Source organism: Suncus etruscus, chromosome 8 (genome assembly GCF_024139225.1).
Source record: "Suncus etruscus isolate mSunEtr1 chromosome 8, mSunEtr1.pri.cur, whole genome shotgun sequence".
Taxonomy (NCBI): domain Eukaryota; kingdom Metazoa; phylum Chordata; class Mammalia; order Eulipotyphla; family Soricidae; genus Suncus; species Suncus etruscus.
Window position 1 is genome coordinate 116060522 of NC_064855.1, and position 16959 is coordinate 116077480.

General features: G+C 40.7%; 1 protein-coding gene across 1 annotated transcript; it reads right to left on the reverse strand.

The window, feature by feature from the left end:
- Positions 1–10903: 10903 nt before the first annotated feature.
- LOC126016097 (metalloreductase STEAP1-like) lies at positions 10904–11920 on the reverse strand. The gene has a single exon (XM_049778626.1). The coding sequence runs from the start codon at positions 11918–11920 to the stop codon at positions 10904–10906; it is 1017 nt and encodes a 338-aa protein (XP_049634583.1).
- Between the last annotated feature and the right edge of the window lie 5039 nt (positions 11921–16959).

The following is a 16959-nucleotide window of genomic DNA, read 5'->3' on the forward strand; positions in this document are numbered from 1 at the left end:
GAAGAGTTTATGTAGCTGAAAATTCTAAAGAAAATCAGGTTCTTAATTTTTTAAACTTGAAAGTGATGGAACAAATAGTTTTAAACATAGCAAAGAAAACGTATTAAATTATTTTTAACTTTTTTAGTTTTTAGTCATATCAGGCAATGCTCAGGGGTTACTCTTGTAACTCCGAGATAACTTATATTACCCTGGCAGTTTTTGGGAGACCAAATGGGATACCAGGGATCAAACCCAGTCTGTGCACAAGGCAAATGTCCTACCTGTTAAACAATATCTCTGGACCCTGAGGACATCTGTTGAAAGGGATTGGAGAGGTAGTCCTGAGTTGGTTGCTTGTAAGGCAAATGCCTTGCTGCTGTGCTATTGTTCCCAACCTAGGAAACTACTTCTGGGAATAAAGCCTAGTCTTGGGCTGAGATCTCTGCAAAACAGAGCTGCCCAAGAAGGTAAGTTGGTGGCCTGTGGGTGTCTGTACTCAGATAAATGACTATTCATACAACTTCCTCCACTCAAGTGATCCCCTATGAAGAGAATCACGCAATACCCTAGGTAAAAATACACATAGTATCTCAAGGGATCACATGTGCATTCATACAATATCCCTTCTCTGTGATCACACACAAATTGACACAATTCTCTATCCTCTACTCTGAACACCAGAAAGCCATCTCTTTGATCTAGGGACAGCCCCAGACTGGACTTCCTAGACTAGCTGGGGTGGAACAAATTGTTTCAGAAAAGATGAGCTTCTTGCCAGGAGGTAGAGGAAGAGGAAATGTTAGGGTCTGGAGTTGAAGGAGGAGACCACACAATTGAAATAAAGCAAAGAAAAAAATTATTCTGACAACCAATAAGCTACAAACTGACTGCCCAGGGTCACCTTCCAGAGAGGTCACCTTCCAGAGAGGTGGCCTCACCCAGGGGTCACGAACCAGGTAACATAGGGCTAGAAGCAAAAAGTCTTTTTTTTTTTTTAAGCAAAAAGTCTTGACCTTTAAATTCATTGGCTGTTGTCTAACGTGTTTCTAGGGCATCTCATCATGTCCTTTTATGGCTATGTTTAGGGTGGTATGTTTTGGTTTGTAGGACCTTGGCATCTGCGTCATTATTGTTGGTATAGAAATTTAGCTCTTAAATGAAAACTTAGCCTTAAATGGAAACGTAGCATTGGTTTGACAAAATGGAGTCCCTTCTGCTCTAGGCTTCACAGAGGAAGGAATTTGAGTAGCTGTAGACTCTGCTCCTTGACTCCTTGGGGCTTGTCTGAGGAGGACCTGAGTACAATGTACTGCTACAATCAAACATCCAACCCTGTGGAAACCTCTTTCAACAGGCAGGGAGAAATAGTCCAGGGAGAGGCAACTGGTGAAAGTCACCATCAGGAGCACTGCTGGCTGAGCCACTGGAGATGAGGTGCTCTGCTGCTGAAGTCTTTCCCTGCTTTGTGGAGTACTTAGTTGCCCAAACACTGCCAGGGATGCTCAGCATAAGTGCTCCATGGCTCTAAGTCCAGCTCTCCTTTTTGATGAGAATGTTCCTTACCTGGAATATTTCCAATTTCAGGGGCTCCTGTCTCTTCACTCCCAAGACAGTTTGATGTACCTGGACTGTATTTTATGATGGTCACTTCTGGACACCCCAAGTCTTCAGTAAATCTCCCCATCCTGTTAATGGTGTGTTTCTGGGAAGGGGGTGAATCTATACCGTTGTTTGCTTGTTTAGTTATTTTCTCCCAGTATTCTGAAATAACCCCCATTTTCTAGTGGTGGCATCCATCAAACACAGGGTGCAGACTTTGATCCTCACATGTGGGGTGGGGGATGTGTCTTGGTAAGGGTTTGTGAAGAGGAGAAACAGTCAGACGTCTTATAAACGTTCTTTTCGAGACATTTATCATCGCTACATCTCCATGCTGATTCCAGTGCTAGAAAGTGCTTTTAATTTCAGCGTTGTTTGCCCATGATATTTATGTCTTTAATTAAAAGATGTTGATCATACCTATACAAATGACTTAAATCTGGAAAGTAAAGCCATTCCTTCTATTTTTGTCATTTGGAAAAGCTGTGCTTTTTTTTCTGGAGACCATTTTCTACAATAAAAATGATACAGTTTATTAAAATTTTTGCAATCAACCATGCCTCCAGGAGAGACTTAGAGATTCACAACCACAGCACATTTATATGAAGATGCTTTTATTTTTGTTTTGCAGAGAAGGAACATTTATACATCCTACTCAATCTTCATTGATATTCACAGTATCAAATTCTCATTGGATATTCATAGCTCATTTGATATTTACAAATGAGACAGGATGCCTTTATTCTGTCATTATTTTATTCTTTCAGCAAACCCTTGTTAATGGTTAGTAGATGCTGGGAACATACCAAGGTACTACTGATGATATAGTGAGCAAAGTGAAGCCGGTCCCAACTTCCAGGAAGTCAGTCATGTATGTGCTGATGTTATCCACGGTCCTTCTTTCCTATGCAATCAGGGCTTAGGAAACTTGTCTCCAGCCTCAGTCACACACAGCTGCCTGGTTTTGCAGAGAGTAGTTAGGAGCTGACCTGCAGAATGTCTCCATGGGCTAGTTGCGCAAGAAGAAGTTCAGAAAGTGCTAGAACTTTTCCGGGCAGTAGGAAAATAGTTCCTTCTCAGAACAGGATTCTGTCAAAGGGTGTCAGAGGGTGAAGACTTTCTAGTTGTGACTTGAACTAGAAATTGCTCAAGCATAAACCAGGCAGGTTTGGTGTAGGCTCACGTGTCCAGCTGAAATTTTTTTTCTAGTCAGACTTGTACATTGGTTTGTACTTACTCCATTTAGAAACATGGAGGTCAAGTGGTTTCACAGTTCTCACTCCAGGAAGGTAGAATCCCCCACCTAAAGTCAGGAAAGGATGGGGGTGACCTTCCATATACTCCTTGCAGTGCTGAGGGGAACTCGGTGGCTGGTGTTTCAGCCCCATCAGGAGAAAGAAGAGCTAGTTGAAAAGATGTGATTGGGCCGGAGAGATAGCATGGAGGTAGAGTATTTGCCTTTCATGCAGAAGGTCATTGGTTCGAATCCCAGCATCCCATATGGTCGTCCCCCGAGCCTGCCAGGAGTGATTTCTGAGCCTGGAGCCAGGAGTAACCCCTGAACACTGCCGGGTGTGACCCCCCCCCCCCAAAAAAAAAGATGTAGTCAACAAATAATGGGGTGGGGGTCCAATGAAGGCAGAGAAGGGAGCATTATGACAATGGTAGTGGGAAATGATCACTCTGGACAAGAACTGGCTGCTGAAGGGAGGGAGAGTGCTAAGCATAATAGCCTTTCAGAAACAATATTACAATCCACAGTGTCTAAGATAAGAGAGCGAGAGGAAGGGAGGGAAAAAGGGAGAAAGAGAATCTGTCCTAGAGGCAGGCAGGAGGAGGGTGGGAGGGAAGCTGGGAACATTGGTGGCAGCAAATGTGTACTGGTAAAGTGTGTTGGCATTGTGATTGAAACTGAATCATGAGCGTCTTTGAAACTGAAAAAAATCAAACAAATCTAACTGTATTATGAACAACTTGTAACCACGGTCCTTATATAAAGTAATTAAAGAAAAAAGAAAAGATGTGGTCAGTGCATCAGCAGTATCCTTCAGTGGCAGAGCTTGACATAGAAGGGCCTTTACCTACATCCCCCAAACCCCTTTGCCCAATCCTTGTCCCCCACTCCATCCCAGGAAAGTCTTGCCGACTTGGCCATTTGCTTTGGTGCCTTCTCTTCATCATAATTTTGCTGTACTGTTGTGTATGTAAACATTTTTATGGGATTATTATGTTACTGACCCTACCCTGATCCGTGGTTGTGCCCTACCCTAGGGTGTGACCTGGCATTCTGCTCCCACCCTAGGGCGGCACCTGATTCTGCTCCCACCATTGGGTGGGAGCTGATTCTGGGCCATAAGAGCAAGGGTCTGTGGAAGGCGAGGGGCTTTTTTCCTGGGGCCTCTTCTGGGGTCTTTTGGCTTCGGCCTCTTCACGGAATAAAGAGCTGTTTTCTTCGGAAGCCTGACTGCCTGTTGGCTTTCTTCCCGCCGCATTCACCTCAGAACTGCTGGCTGAACAGGGTAACAGACGCGTGGTCCAAGCTGGAGGAGAAAGGCCTCATCCTCCATCCCTCCATCAGTCAACCTTATCAGGGGCTGATTTGCAACACTGTACCAGGGTGCAGCTTGACAAATTGGAAAAGAAAAAAAAAAATCAGCATCAGTCTGCATTTGAGATTTTTTAGTATGCTGTTTTTCATTTTGGGCCACTGGGAGCGATGCTCAGGGCTTACTTTTGGCTCTGCACTCAGTGATTAATCCTGAAACAGCGTTGGGGACCATTCGGGTACCAGGGATCAAGTCCAGGTTGCCCGCATGCAAGGCAAGTACCTTTCCCTCTGTAATCACTCTAACGTTTAACATTTGAAGTGTTAAAGGTTAGCAAAAGCCCGAATTGTGTGATACCACAGGGAAAGGACACAGGGAGATCAAGTGAGTGGATTATAGAATTATACTCAAGCCACACATACATTCATTTGCCTTTCCTCAAATTTTGATGGCACAGTGATGCTTAAGGATGGCTTTGTGTCCCCATATCATCCTCCAAGGAGCCTGTTTCTGTAGACTTCCCTTTGTGTAGAAAATATTACTTGGGTTTGGGTAGCCGTGTTTGTCTGTTTTAATCACTTTTTTTTTTTTTTTTGGTTTTTGGGCCACACCCGGCGGTGCTCAGGGCTTTCTCCTGGCTGTCTGCTCAGAAATAGCTCCTGGCAGGCACGGGGGACCATATGGGACACCGGGATTCGAACCAACCACCTTTGGTTCTGGATCGGCTGCTTGCAAGGCAAACACCGCTGTGCTATCTCTCCGGGCCTCGTTTTAATCACTTTTGAGATTCAAGGAGAGGAAACCAAGCAGCCCAAGCTGGGGCTTATTTCTTTGTGTGTCTCTGATACAGAAAGCATGGAATCAAGGTCATGTCTAAGGTTTGAGTGTCTCTCTAAAGCCCCAAAGATGCTACATTTTGATGCTCAAACCACAGAAAAGAAATACTTGACGTTCTCATAATGTTCCTACATGGTTCAGACACACAATGAGTTTCTCTAGTTATCATCCTGGCCCTGTGGAGGTGACCTGGCCCAGGCTAAATCCACCCATATCTTATTCTTGGATGCTGGGGCCAGGGGGAAGACCAAGCATCCCCAAACCTCCAAGACTAGACTCATGGTGGCAGTGCTCACTTTATGCTGGCCAGATGATCCTGCAAGTCAAAGAAGGCGGAAGGGAGGAGGTAGGAGGCCATGCGGAGCTCAGTCAGTATGGAGACAAAACCCAGTGTTTGGAAGATGCTTTCAGGGTAGCCATCAACTGCCTTGCAAACAAGAGACCAAGAGTTCAGTTCTTGGTCCTGATGGTGTTGATCACGACACTGGCATCTCTGCTCTTGGTCCACTGTGGCCAGGAGTGGGACTTTCCTGTTGGCATGGATGTGGGCACCAGGGCTAAAGGAGTCTGACCCCTGAGGGGTAGGAGTACAAGTATCATAACTAAGCCTGCGTGGGACTCTGTTATCACAGTGACTTCATAGTTCTCCTATAAAACTTGCAAAAATTAACAGATCCTCCACCCATCTGAATTTAATCTTGAACAAAGATAATTCCCAGCTGGAAGCCAAAATTTGGACTTCCCAAAATTAGGGGGTTGTATGTATGTATGTATACATGTCCATATATCAGAATATCCTACCTGCCATAAATTGTTTTATTTTGGGTATGTTCAGAAACAGCAATTTTACCTCAGAAGGATCACTTGCATAATAGATTGTAAAAAAGAGACAAGGAAAACACCCCAGGAGCCATTACCACTGAGAAAAGGGACCGCTTAAGACAACTTCATAAGTAAATATAGCAAACCTTGTCAGGGAGTCTAGGATACTCTAACCTCTGTGACCTTACTATATGTCAGTGTGATAGGAATGTAGAGGGTATATAAGGTATGTGCAAAAGTCTGTTGGAATCTCAGGTCTCTTTGGCCTGGGATCCTCAGTACTGTAATATCTAATAAACTTTCTGTTCTTTAACTGTCTCTAGTGTCTCCATTTCTCTGTGGTTTTGGTCTAATATTCTCAGATTTTTATGTTTGTAAAAATATATTCTTTATTTTGCTTTACTGGCCAAGTCTGGTTTTCTTCACTACCAAAAGCTCTCCCAATCCTGATGACAATGGTTGGGCTTTTCATCTCTGCTTTGAATGATTTTGACTCCTCCCACAATTCAAGTTTGTTTTTTAACTTGCTTCTAAAGCAATGATTCTCTCTTTCCCCAGCCAACAAATAAAACCCGGTACCCGATGAGTCAGTTTTGATCACCCAGTGAAGTTTTGCTGGCCTCAAGCAAGTGTTCTCAGTACTGGGCTCCTAGAAAAGAGAGAGGAGGCTGTATTTATAGTTCAGATGGCTGTGTAGCTGTTGACAGTTTTGTTTTGATTTAAAGTCCTATTTCTGATCATAAGAAGCAGGAAACATGGCTTATATCTCTGACTGCCTGGCTTTAGGATAGCTTTGTAATTCAAGGCTTATCTCTGAGTATGCCTGTACTTGAAAGCTAAATTTTCTCTGAACTGTGGGACTTGCCATTTCCTTCTACCAGACAGGACTAAGCTAAGGATAAGAAAGAAGTCTTATTTTTTCAGCTCTTGAGAGTTTGAGTTCTGCCCTGAAGGAAATAACCTTGATCCTGTTCCATATTTAATGACTTAGTATAATTAATGTAATATTAGGATCTACTGGGGTGGTTTGACATCCATACAAAAAATGATGAGTCTCTAAAGAGCTTTTATTAGGGAAGATAACTTAGAGGGCTAAGTACAAGCTTTGCCTTCTGGGGTCTCAATTTTGATACTCAGTCTGATGTGGGCTCCTAGAAACACCCCACAATGTTTTGATTCATTTCTTCTGTTCTCAATGCAGGACCCAGAATGCTTGCAAGTTTCTCCTACATGCCTTTATCTGTATGGACCATTTATCTTTTTTAGGATCCTCATGTGTTGTGGTTTACTGGTTTTCAATCATGCTGGTCTACAGGTATAAGAATGTGGAAACCACTGCCATAGACTCACCATGCTTTATAATTGAATATAATAGAGTAGGTTGTAAGTGACAGAAATTAATTCTCCACTGTTTTGAAGTCTAGGAAATCCAAGAAGAAGATCTTGGTAATATTCAGTGCTTGACTGGGGCCATTTCTTTCTGCACAGAGGGCTGTTTTTTCTTTACTTTTTTGGGGAGGTGAGAGGGAGGAGGTATACTGAGCAATGCTCTGGTTTTACTCCTGGCTTTGAACTCTTGAGTTACTCTTGGTGGGACTTGGGGAAATCATATGGGATAATGGGGACAGAACGTAAGTTGGCTGTGTGCAAGGAAAGCACCCTAAAAACTGTATTATTGCTTAAGGCCTGCCTTTTCTCACAGATAAAGAACATCAGAGGGACAAGAGAGCCTCCAGGGTCCCTTACCTAAGGACACTAATCTCATTGAAGAGGACTCCACCCTCACAATCTAATCACCTCTGAGGACCCAGCTCTCCTAACCCCATCACTGTAGGATATTAACCTAGGAATTTGGGGAGACTCAGTAACAGTATCTTTGTCTCAGCCTAGAAGAAAGTGTCAGTCTTGGCCTGTAGCCTGGGTATCTCTCTGTATTATACAGCCTACATTTTGCCTGTACTATTTCCACAGATGAAGTACAGCCCTTGTTCCTTAATACTGAATTAAATGGTCCTTAACTAAGATTTTTTCTGGAATGGTAACAAATTTGTTTTATTCAATTATCTCATTACAATGACAGTAATTTTTCTTTTATTATTTTGTTATTGTTGTTTGTTTGTTTTAAATCGACTTTACCAGACGATGTAAAGGGACTAGGTGAAGGTGCTTTGTTTGGATTAGTTTCCTCAAGAGCTATTTGATCTGACAAAGCTAATCAATGCAGCTTTTACAATCATTGTGTTCAGGTTCCCTTGTCCATTCATTCGCTTAGAACATATTAAGATTTTCTAGTACACTGTTTCCTCTGAAGCTCTGAAGAGATATTTGGAATCACAAACCATTTAATCTGTATTTATTCTCTTGGATGAGTTGAGCCTACTAACTTCTAGAAAGAAAAGAGGTAAAGATGAAAGCAATGTCCCCTGCTTCCATTGCTAGAAGTAAAACAGAGTGTCAATCACAATCCAGGTGCCCTTTTTTTATTTCTTTGGTAATATAAATACAAATTTTAATGTAATTTATTTGGGAAAAATTTCCTTTTTTGGGGGGGTTTGTTTTTGGCCCACACCCAGTGACACTCAGGAGTTACTCCTGGCTAGGCACACAGAAATCGCTCTTGGCCTGGGCGACCAGATGGGATGCCTGGGGATTGAACGCAGTCCGTCCTAGGTCAGCCATGTGCAAGACAAAAGCCCTACCACTGTGCTATAACTCTGGCCCCAAATTTTTTTGTTTTATTTAAATACCACATTTTTTTTTATATCCCAAGCTCATGATTGAGTTTCAGTCTTACAATGTACACCATCCTTTACCCATAAATATTTCCTGCCACCAATGTCCCCAGTTTCCATCCCCCATACCTGCCTCTGGGGCAGGTATTTGATTCCCTCCCCTCTTTCTTTCTCTCTCTTCTCTCCCTCTTCCTTTTTTCCTTTTAGATGCTATGGCTTTCATTATTGTTCATAAAAGGGTACTGTGGAAATACAAAAATTAGTAATACCTTGTTGCCTAGATGAGCAATATTAGATTTTTCTCAAAGTTATCTCTTTCATCTTGAGCTGGGTCAAAGATCTTTTATTCTTGTTTCTTTTTATCTACCTACTACTAGGTAAGAAGAATGAGGCAAAAAAAAAGGACATTGCCTTCTTCATAAAAAATATTTACAGTAAAGAAAAACAATCACTGAGATAGTACAATAAGATATCTTGGGCAAGTTCCTTTGTCTCAGCTGTCCCACATAGCAAAAACCTGGCTATTTATAGAGAAGATTTTTGTGCCCTGTTTGTTTTGTGCATTCTGTTTGTTCTCAGTAACCAATCTATCTTCATTGCCATTGCTGGAGCTTTGAAATGGAATCGAGGGTTGGTCCTGCCTTAGATTTTTTTTGGCCACATCAGGCTTATTTTTGATGATTGGAACTACATCTGGTACTACATTCTATTGGAAAGATGAGAGAAGAGAAAGGACATCAGGACTTGTTTTCAGTTGTGCTGTGACTTCTTTAGGCTGCTCAATATTATGTCTTGAGCTCTGTGAAAAATGTAATGTATAATAAACGTAGCCTTGTGGGGGAAATAATACCACAGTACACCTAAACCAGTGAAAGGAGACAACTTTCTAGGTTCTAGATGAACTTTTCAGTCTCAGTTTTCATTTCACTATGTTTTTATGTTTGATTATTTTTGTTTCGCTTTATTTTTTTGGTCATACTCAGAGGTGCTCAGGAGTCATTCCTGGCTCTCTGCTCAGGAATTACTCCCAGTGGGCTTGGGGGACTATATGGGATTCTGGGGATCGAACTCAGGTCGACCATGTGCAAGGCAAGTGCACTCCCCATCATGCTATTACTTCAACCAGTTTGGTTATTTTTTTCTTTTCTTTTCTTTTTCTTTCTTTTTTTTTTTTTGGTTTTTGGGCCACACCCGGCATTGCTCAGAGGTTACTCCTGGCTGTCTGCTCAGAAATAGCTTGTGGCAGGCACGGGGGACCACATGGGACACCGGGATTTGAACCAACCACCTTTGGTCCTGGATCGGCTGCTTGCAAGACAAACGCCGCTGTGCTATCTCTCCGGGCCCAGTTTGGTTATTTCTATAGATAATAGAATACTCCATTCTAATTCAGAGATGGAGACAATAATATGACTAATGGAGATGCCTTGATTCTTGAGAAAAAATTCTCTGTGTACTTGTGGACTATAATAATAATATAACCTTAAGTAAAATGTAGGGACATATTTCTGAATCCCAGAATGCTGGAACTGCAGGCTTAATAACTGATACTTCAATACATTGACCTAAGAACACAATGAAACAGCAACTTATTTTTTTTGAAACAGCAACTTTTGAAGCCATAATTGTTCCCACAACTGCTTTAGAGCTTTGGTATGTGAATACACAAAATCCTACCGAATACTATTCTTCCCAAGTGCTTAAGAGTCATTAGAGTCTCTGGCAGTTGAGAGGAGACAACTACTTTCTTCTTTTTTAGAGTAGATCCAGACCTATGGTACAAATTGGTGTTGGTGTAAGTAGTTGACTGTTGTGTTTTCAGTGCAAAAAATGTTGCAGAAAGTCCTATTGACTGTAATGAGTTCCAGCCCACCCTATTCACTCTGGGATTTATCATTCTTAATTCCTATGTGATAAAATGAAGATTTGACCATACTAAGCTTCTGATTTTGGTGTTGTTGTAACATAGAGACCCCATTGGCCATTGAAGTTATGACATATACAACAAATCTGTGTATAGGAGAAGAGATGTAACACAGGAGGTTTCTTGAAATGATAGGTCTATTTATTGGAGACAAGCAAATAATAATTTTTTATTTCCCATACATCCTTTTATTAAAGAAATAGATTGATATATTTATGATAAAATTGATCAATACTTAACAAAAATGTATAAACATGGGCCCGGAGAGATAGCACAGTGGTGTTTGCCTTGTAAGCAGCTGATCCAGGACCTAAGGTGGTTGGTTCAAATCCTGGTGTCCCATATGGTCCCCTGTGCCTGCCAGGAGCTATTTCTGAGCAGACAGCCAGGAGTAACCCCTGAGCACCATCGCGTGTGGCCCAAAAACCAAAAAAAAAAAAAAAAAAGTATAAACATGAATTCTATAAGCGAGAAGATATCTCATTTTTATTAATTTTGCTGACATCTTGCCAACCACGTCTGACCTTCAAAATCTTCTTTCTGAAGTATGGAAGGAACAGTATGGCTTTACACACCAGGACAACAGTTGGGAGGAAAACAGCTATTATAAAAGATGGAGGTGTGTACCATATATATTGCTTCACATCTACCCATTTATCCCAGGCAAAAATCAATGCATGTATTGTGCAAAGGAAAAGGATAAAGACTCCTATGTTGCTCTGAATACAGTCAAATTCTCTCCATGTCAAAGAATCACTCACAGATGGCATAGATGTCACAGCTAAAAGAGCCAGCAATGCAAGTGCTATAATCCCTATAGATACATAAATTTCCATTCTCCAAACATCATCCTCGATCCAGGCATTTTCCTTATTTTGTTGGATCTGTTTATATGCCCAGTTTAGTAGCATGTATCTGTAGGATCGCCTCATTGGATAGGTCAAACTATAAATTGCATGTAGCACAGCAAAATAGAAGCTGAGAAGTCCAAACTGCTTTCTTGTTAACATCCACTTATCCAACCAATTTGGAAATCTCTTATATTTGGTTCCATTACAAAGTTGGACAACAGCTGCTATCACACCTGGCAAATAAACCAGTGCCAAGAGGGTGATGGAAACCATTGGCAAAACTTTGTTGATGACCAAGATTGGAATTCTGTAAAAATATTGTTGATTGTATGCTTCAAAAGGGTGAATGACCTCTCTTAAGAGAGTATAAATAAATGTCAGGAAACCTATAACAGCAGCAATTTTAAGTGGCAAGGCCCACATTGGAAAGAGCTCCTGTTCCTGTCGAAGCTCTAGGGGGCAATCATATTCATCAAAATGGGCTGTCTGTTGCATGTCCAAAACCATGGGTCTTTTCAGCATGCTGGAATCTTCTGAGTCTTTATTCAAAGAATCATCATCTTCTAGACTTCTCCTAAGCTTCATTTTCCATTGCTCTTGATTTGTGATGTTTTGTTTACTCTCCATTGAGTCTATAAAGTAGTATGGCTTCAACCACCTACAGGAAAAGAAATTCAATTCTATGCTTTTGACGATTAACCCACTTTGGGTAAGATCTTCCTCCAAGTCATACTTGCAACTGCCACTCCACACTCAGATTTTAATTTTGTTCTAACTTTATTTAAATACTGTGGTTTACAAAGTTGTTCACAATGCCGTTAATTTTGGCATTCAGTGTTCCAGCACTAATCCAATCTCCATTGTGACTTTCCCTTCACCATTGTCCCCAGCTTCCCTTCTACCCAATAAGTATGGACCCTTAACAGGCACAAAGTGATTTATTTTATATTGCTTGTTACAACAAAATGACTATTTGAATTATTATAAAAACAGTTCAGTAATAGAAAATTTGTGAAACTTGTTATATCTCACAATGGTGTTACTAAACTCATTGCAGATTTACTGAACTGTTTGTTGCTACTTGAGACCTCTGTGTTATTGTTTTTACTTATTGAGCTTAGTTAACTTCTTTTTGTTTTAAAATGTCTTTATTTAGGAGCCAGAGCAATAGCACAGCAGTAGGGCATTTGCCTTGCATGTGGCCGATATAGGACAGACCTTGGTTTGATCCCCTGGCCTTCCATATGGTCCTCCGAGCCATTTCTGAGCACATAGCCAGGAGTAACCAGTGAGCATCACAGGGTGTAGCCCAAAAAACAAAAAAAAGTATTTAAACACCGTGATTGCAAACATGATTGTAGTTGGATTTCAGTCACAAAATGTACACCCCCCCTTTCACCAGTGCAACATTCCCACCACCAATGCCCCCAATCTCCCTCCTCCCCTACCTCCTGCCTGTATTTGAGACAGGCATTATACTTCTCTCACTCATTAGCATTGTCATGGTAATTGTTAGTATAGTTATTTTTCTAACTGCGTTCACCACTCTTCGTGAGCCAGTCCTTCCGGCCCTGATTTCTGGGCATTATAACAATAATGTGTTTTATTTAATTTAATTTTTATTTAATCTCACAGATCAGCGATATTATTCTGTGTCTCTCTCCCTCTGGCTTATTTCTCTCAGCATAATAGTTTCAATGTGCATCCATGTATAGGAAAATGTCATGATTTCATCTCTCCTGATGGCTGCATAATATTCCATTGTGTATATGTACCATGGTTTCTTTAGCCATTCATCTGTTGAAGGGCATCTTGGTTGTTTCCAGAGTTTGGCTATTGTAAATAGTGTTGAAATGAATATAGGTGTGAGGAAGGGACTTTTCTATTGCATTTTTGTGTTCCTAGAGTGTATCCCTAGGAGTGAAATAGCTGGATCATATGGGAGCTCAATTTCCAGTTTTTTGTATGCCACTTTATTATCTAATTTTTTGTGCTACTATTAGGTTGCCAGTATTGTGGAATTTGGAGTTGTCATATAGCCACATATGTAGCAACATGATCTATCAAACTGAAGTATTTCTTGTCCCACCCACATTTTTTTTTAGGAGGGCCCGGAGTTTGCAGCCTGAAGATTGCTGTACCTATGAATTTCATCAGCTTGGCATCTTTTTTGAAATTAGTCATGAAGTTGTGAAGCTGGGTCATTTAGATGGTGGAAGTGTTGGGATATCTCTTCCATTTTTTTCTAGAGAGAAATAAGGCTAGAGAAATGGTGATAGGATCAAAGAGTCAGTGAATATTTGACTCTAAGGTGAGTCTATTTTAGTAACTGTCTGCTTCCCAAGCTGATTCTGGACCAATGTTCAGGGGAATATGAAGAGGAAGGAAGAAAAGCTTAACTGTACTTCAGTTTTTAGAAGACATTTGGTATGGAGTCATTATTAGGTCTGGACAGTTCAGCTGAGTATGGGAATTGGAGGAACTGAATTGAACCATATAGTATCATCAGTCTTCAAACACATGGATGATCACCAGGCTTATGAAAAAGTGTTTATAGTCCTTCATGACCAGTGAAATGCAAATCCAAACAAGACTAAGATATCATCTAATGACTTATTTGTGAGGATGGAATGTATAAAATAGTCTGGAAATAGTCATTATATATGGGGTTATGGTGAAAAAGGAACCTTGATCCACCGTTGGGGGGAATGTCATCTGATTTAGCTTCTATGGAAAACTATATGGAAATATCTCAAAAAATAGGACCAGAACTCCCATATGATGCAGTGAAACCTCTTCTTGATCTATCTATCTATCTATCTATCTATCTATCTATCTATCTATCTATCTATCTATCTATCATCTACCTATCTACCTATCTACCTATCTACCTATCTACCTACCTACCTACCTACCTACCTATCTATCTATCTATCTATCTATCTATCTATCTATCTATCTATCTATCATCTACCTATCTACCTATCTACCTATCTACCTACCTACCTACCTACCTACCTACCTATCTATCTATCTATCTATCTATCTATCTATCTATCTATCTATCTATCTATCTATCTATCTATCATCATATATCTATCCCCCAAACACACAAAAACATTAGATGAATAAATGCATACTTATGTTCCTCTTAGTGCTTAGTACAATAGTCAAACATTGGAAAACATGAAAATGCCCAACTATGGATGAAAAGATCAAGAAGTTGTGGTTATTTCACAATATAATGCTATGTAATTCTAAGAAAGAACAGAATCATGATCATGCCATTTTCCAGGACATGGTGAAACTAGAGAATATCATGCTGAGTGAAGCATAAGGGAAGGGCTAGCTTCATAATGACCTCATATACTATACATGGGACTTCAAGATACATAGCAAGAAAGCAACAAAGACTAAAGATAATGCAAAACTGATCTGTATCACTGAGGGGTGTGTGTGTGTGTGTGTGTGTGTGTGTGTGTGTGTGTTGGCGTCATTAGGGGAGTAGGTCTGTAATTAGGAGATGGATATGATTTGGAATTATGTGCATTGGAAGCCAGCACTAGCAAAACTTCAGTCAATATAGAAAAATTAAAAAATTAAGTCTTTATGAGGTCGCTGTCATGGAATTAGTTCTTGGGATGAAGTACTTACAATGGTTATAGCCATAGGGTGATCCCACCTTCTTTCCTAAATCAAATTGGATTGACTTGATAAATTGTATTGGACTGGATTTATTTAGCCTGCAAAAGACTTTGGTTTAGGAGGAATATTACTTTGGAACGATTAAAAAAACCGAAACAAAACAAAAGCACAAACCTCTCTAGAACTCTCTGAACTCAGTGGTTCTGTTCTTTGCTACCAGAGAGCAGAGCTGTGCTTTTCCTAAGGCAGTTTGGACAGAGATTTGCTAGTGAGGTTTGAATGAGGTGTAGGTGGTGATTCTGAAGCTGAGAACGGTTGTCATGGCAGACAGGCTTTATTTGCATTTGCATCTCATCTCTTTTTGCTCTTGCTTCTTCAGGATGTCCATTTCCAGTCGGGATTCGCTTGAGCTTTTGCAAGTCAACCCTGGCAATTTCCTAGAGGGCAGCTCTGTGTATCCTGTGCTGCGAGAACCTGGGTCAGCTTTGAGAGTGTCATGGAAGCCAGCAAGAATTCACCTCCCAGATCACTACTAATCAGAGGATAGTCCAGAGCCGAAGACAAACGCCTTCTATTGGAAAGCGTCCCCTTCTCTGCATGAGTAGAAGTGACAAACCCAAATTAAAATCTGCTGCTCCTTTCTTAGGGTCAGGTGCCCAACTCAGAAACTACCAGGGTTGTGAACAAGGAGTCAAGACAGAACAAGAACTTCTGAATTGGGTGTGCATTGTGTATACTGTGTCTCATATAATTTAAATACAATAATTATTTTATAAGAAAGGCTTTGTTAAAACTCTTGTATTTTGCTTGATGACTATATATATTCCTTTCGTTTGCACTGTCCTCTTAGCTATCTCCTCTTTGCTCAACTCCTTTTTCTCAGTTAACCTTAGTGCTATTGTCAACACCCACTGGGTTGTCCTTTTACTTGCATGGTCTTGTTGGTCCACTTTAGACCCTCGTACTGCACATCTGGCTGAAGTCTTCCATACTTGCCTTTTCCCATTATTCCTTTTTTATGGTCAGCCTCAGATTACTAAGCTTTGGCTGTGTCCATGAAAACACACTTAATAAAGTTGTAGCCCTGCTTTTCTATCTCCATGTATCACAGAGGGAATTTCAATATGCAAGACTTCTGTGAAACGGAATGGGAGCTTTTTATTTTTTTTTTTCTGGAGTCTCTGTGCGGTGATCAAAGACACTTTCTCTCTTTTCCTTTCTTTCTTGTCTCTGATACGTTTAATCTCTCCTCTCCCCCAACTTCAGTGCACATGAATTGATGATTGAATAAATTAGGGAGAAGCATACTGTTCTGTTCTTCTAAAACCTGTATTTATTGCTGTGATTTATCTGACAATTTACATAAAGTGCTAGTTAGTACAGCTGAAATTATTAATTCTTCAGAGAATGAGATGTTCAACCGTTTCCACAGCTCCAGGCGATTTTTTTTTCCACATTGAGATGCAGGAATTACACAGACGACAACTTGTTTTTTGAATTAACATGCATCATTGATGCTAATTTTAAGGAAGTCTCTATATTGCCCTCCTATTTAACCAAACATCACATTTCCTCATTAAAATATCAGCATCCATAATGAAGTACTTTGCTTTATAATTTAAAATGCCCCACTATGTTGAGTGCGCATTTGAACATTTAAATGTAATTCTGCTAATGTACTGATTAATTTATGTTATTCTCTTCCACTCACGTGGCAGATTTTAATTGCAATTAGTTAGCTGCTCTCAGGACCCAGCATGCCAAAGGGTAGGGGATAGTCTGACGGCAGTGGAACAATTACCAGGACTTCGGGGGCAGAGCTGGTGTTGGAGGGAATGAGAGGACCCCTCAAAGTTGTGAATCTTAATTCTCCCCGTCACAGCGATGCTTGGGGGGGCCAACATTTGCTCAGAGGAAAAAAAAGGCAACTAAATGGGAATTTACTGAGCACTATAATACAATTAAGCTGTCACAACAACTTGGGGGCTTGATCTTTTTTGCACTCCTCCCTCCTACCCCCT

Bases quoted from the DNA above. Each gene is read 5' to 3' on its own strand.
- LOC126016097 (XM_049778626.1), bottom strand. From the start codon at position 11,920: ATGGAGAGTAAACAAAACATCACAAATCAAGAGCAATGGAAAATGAAG.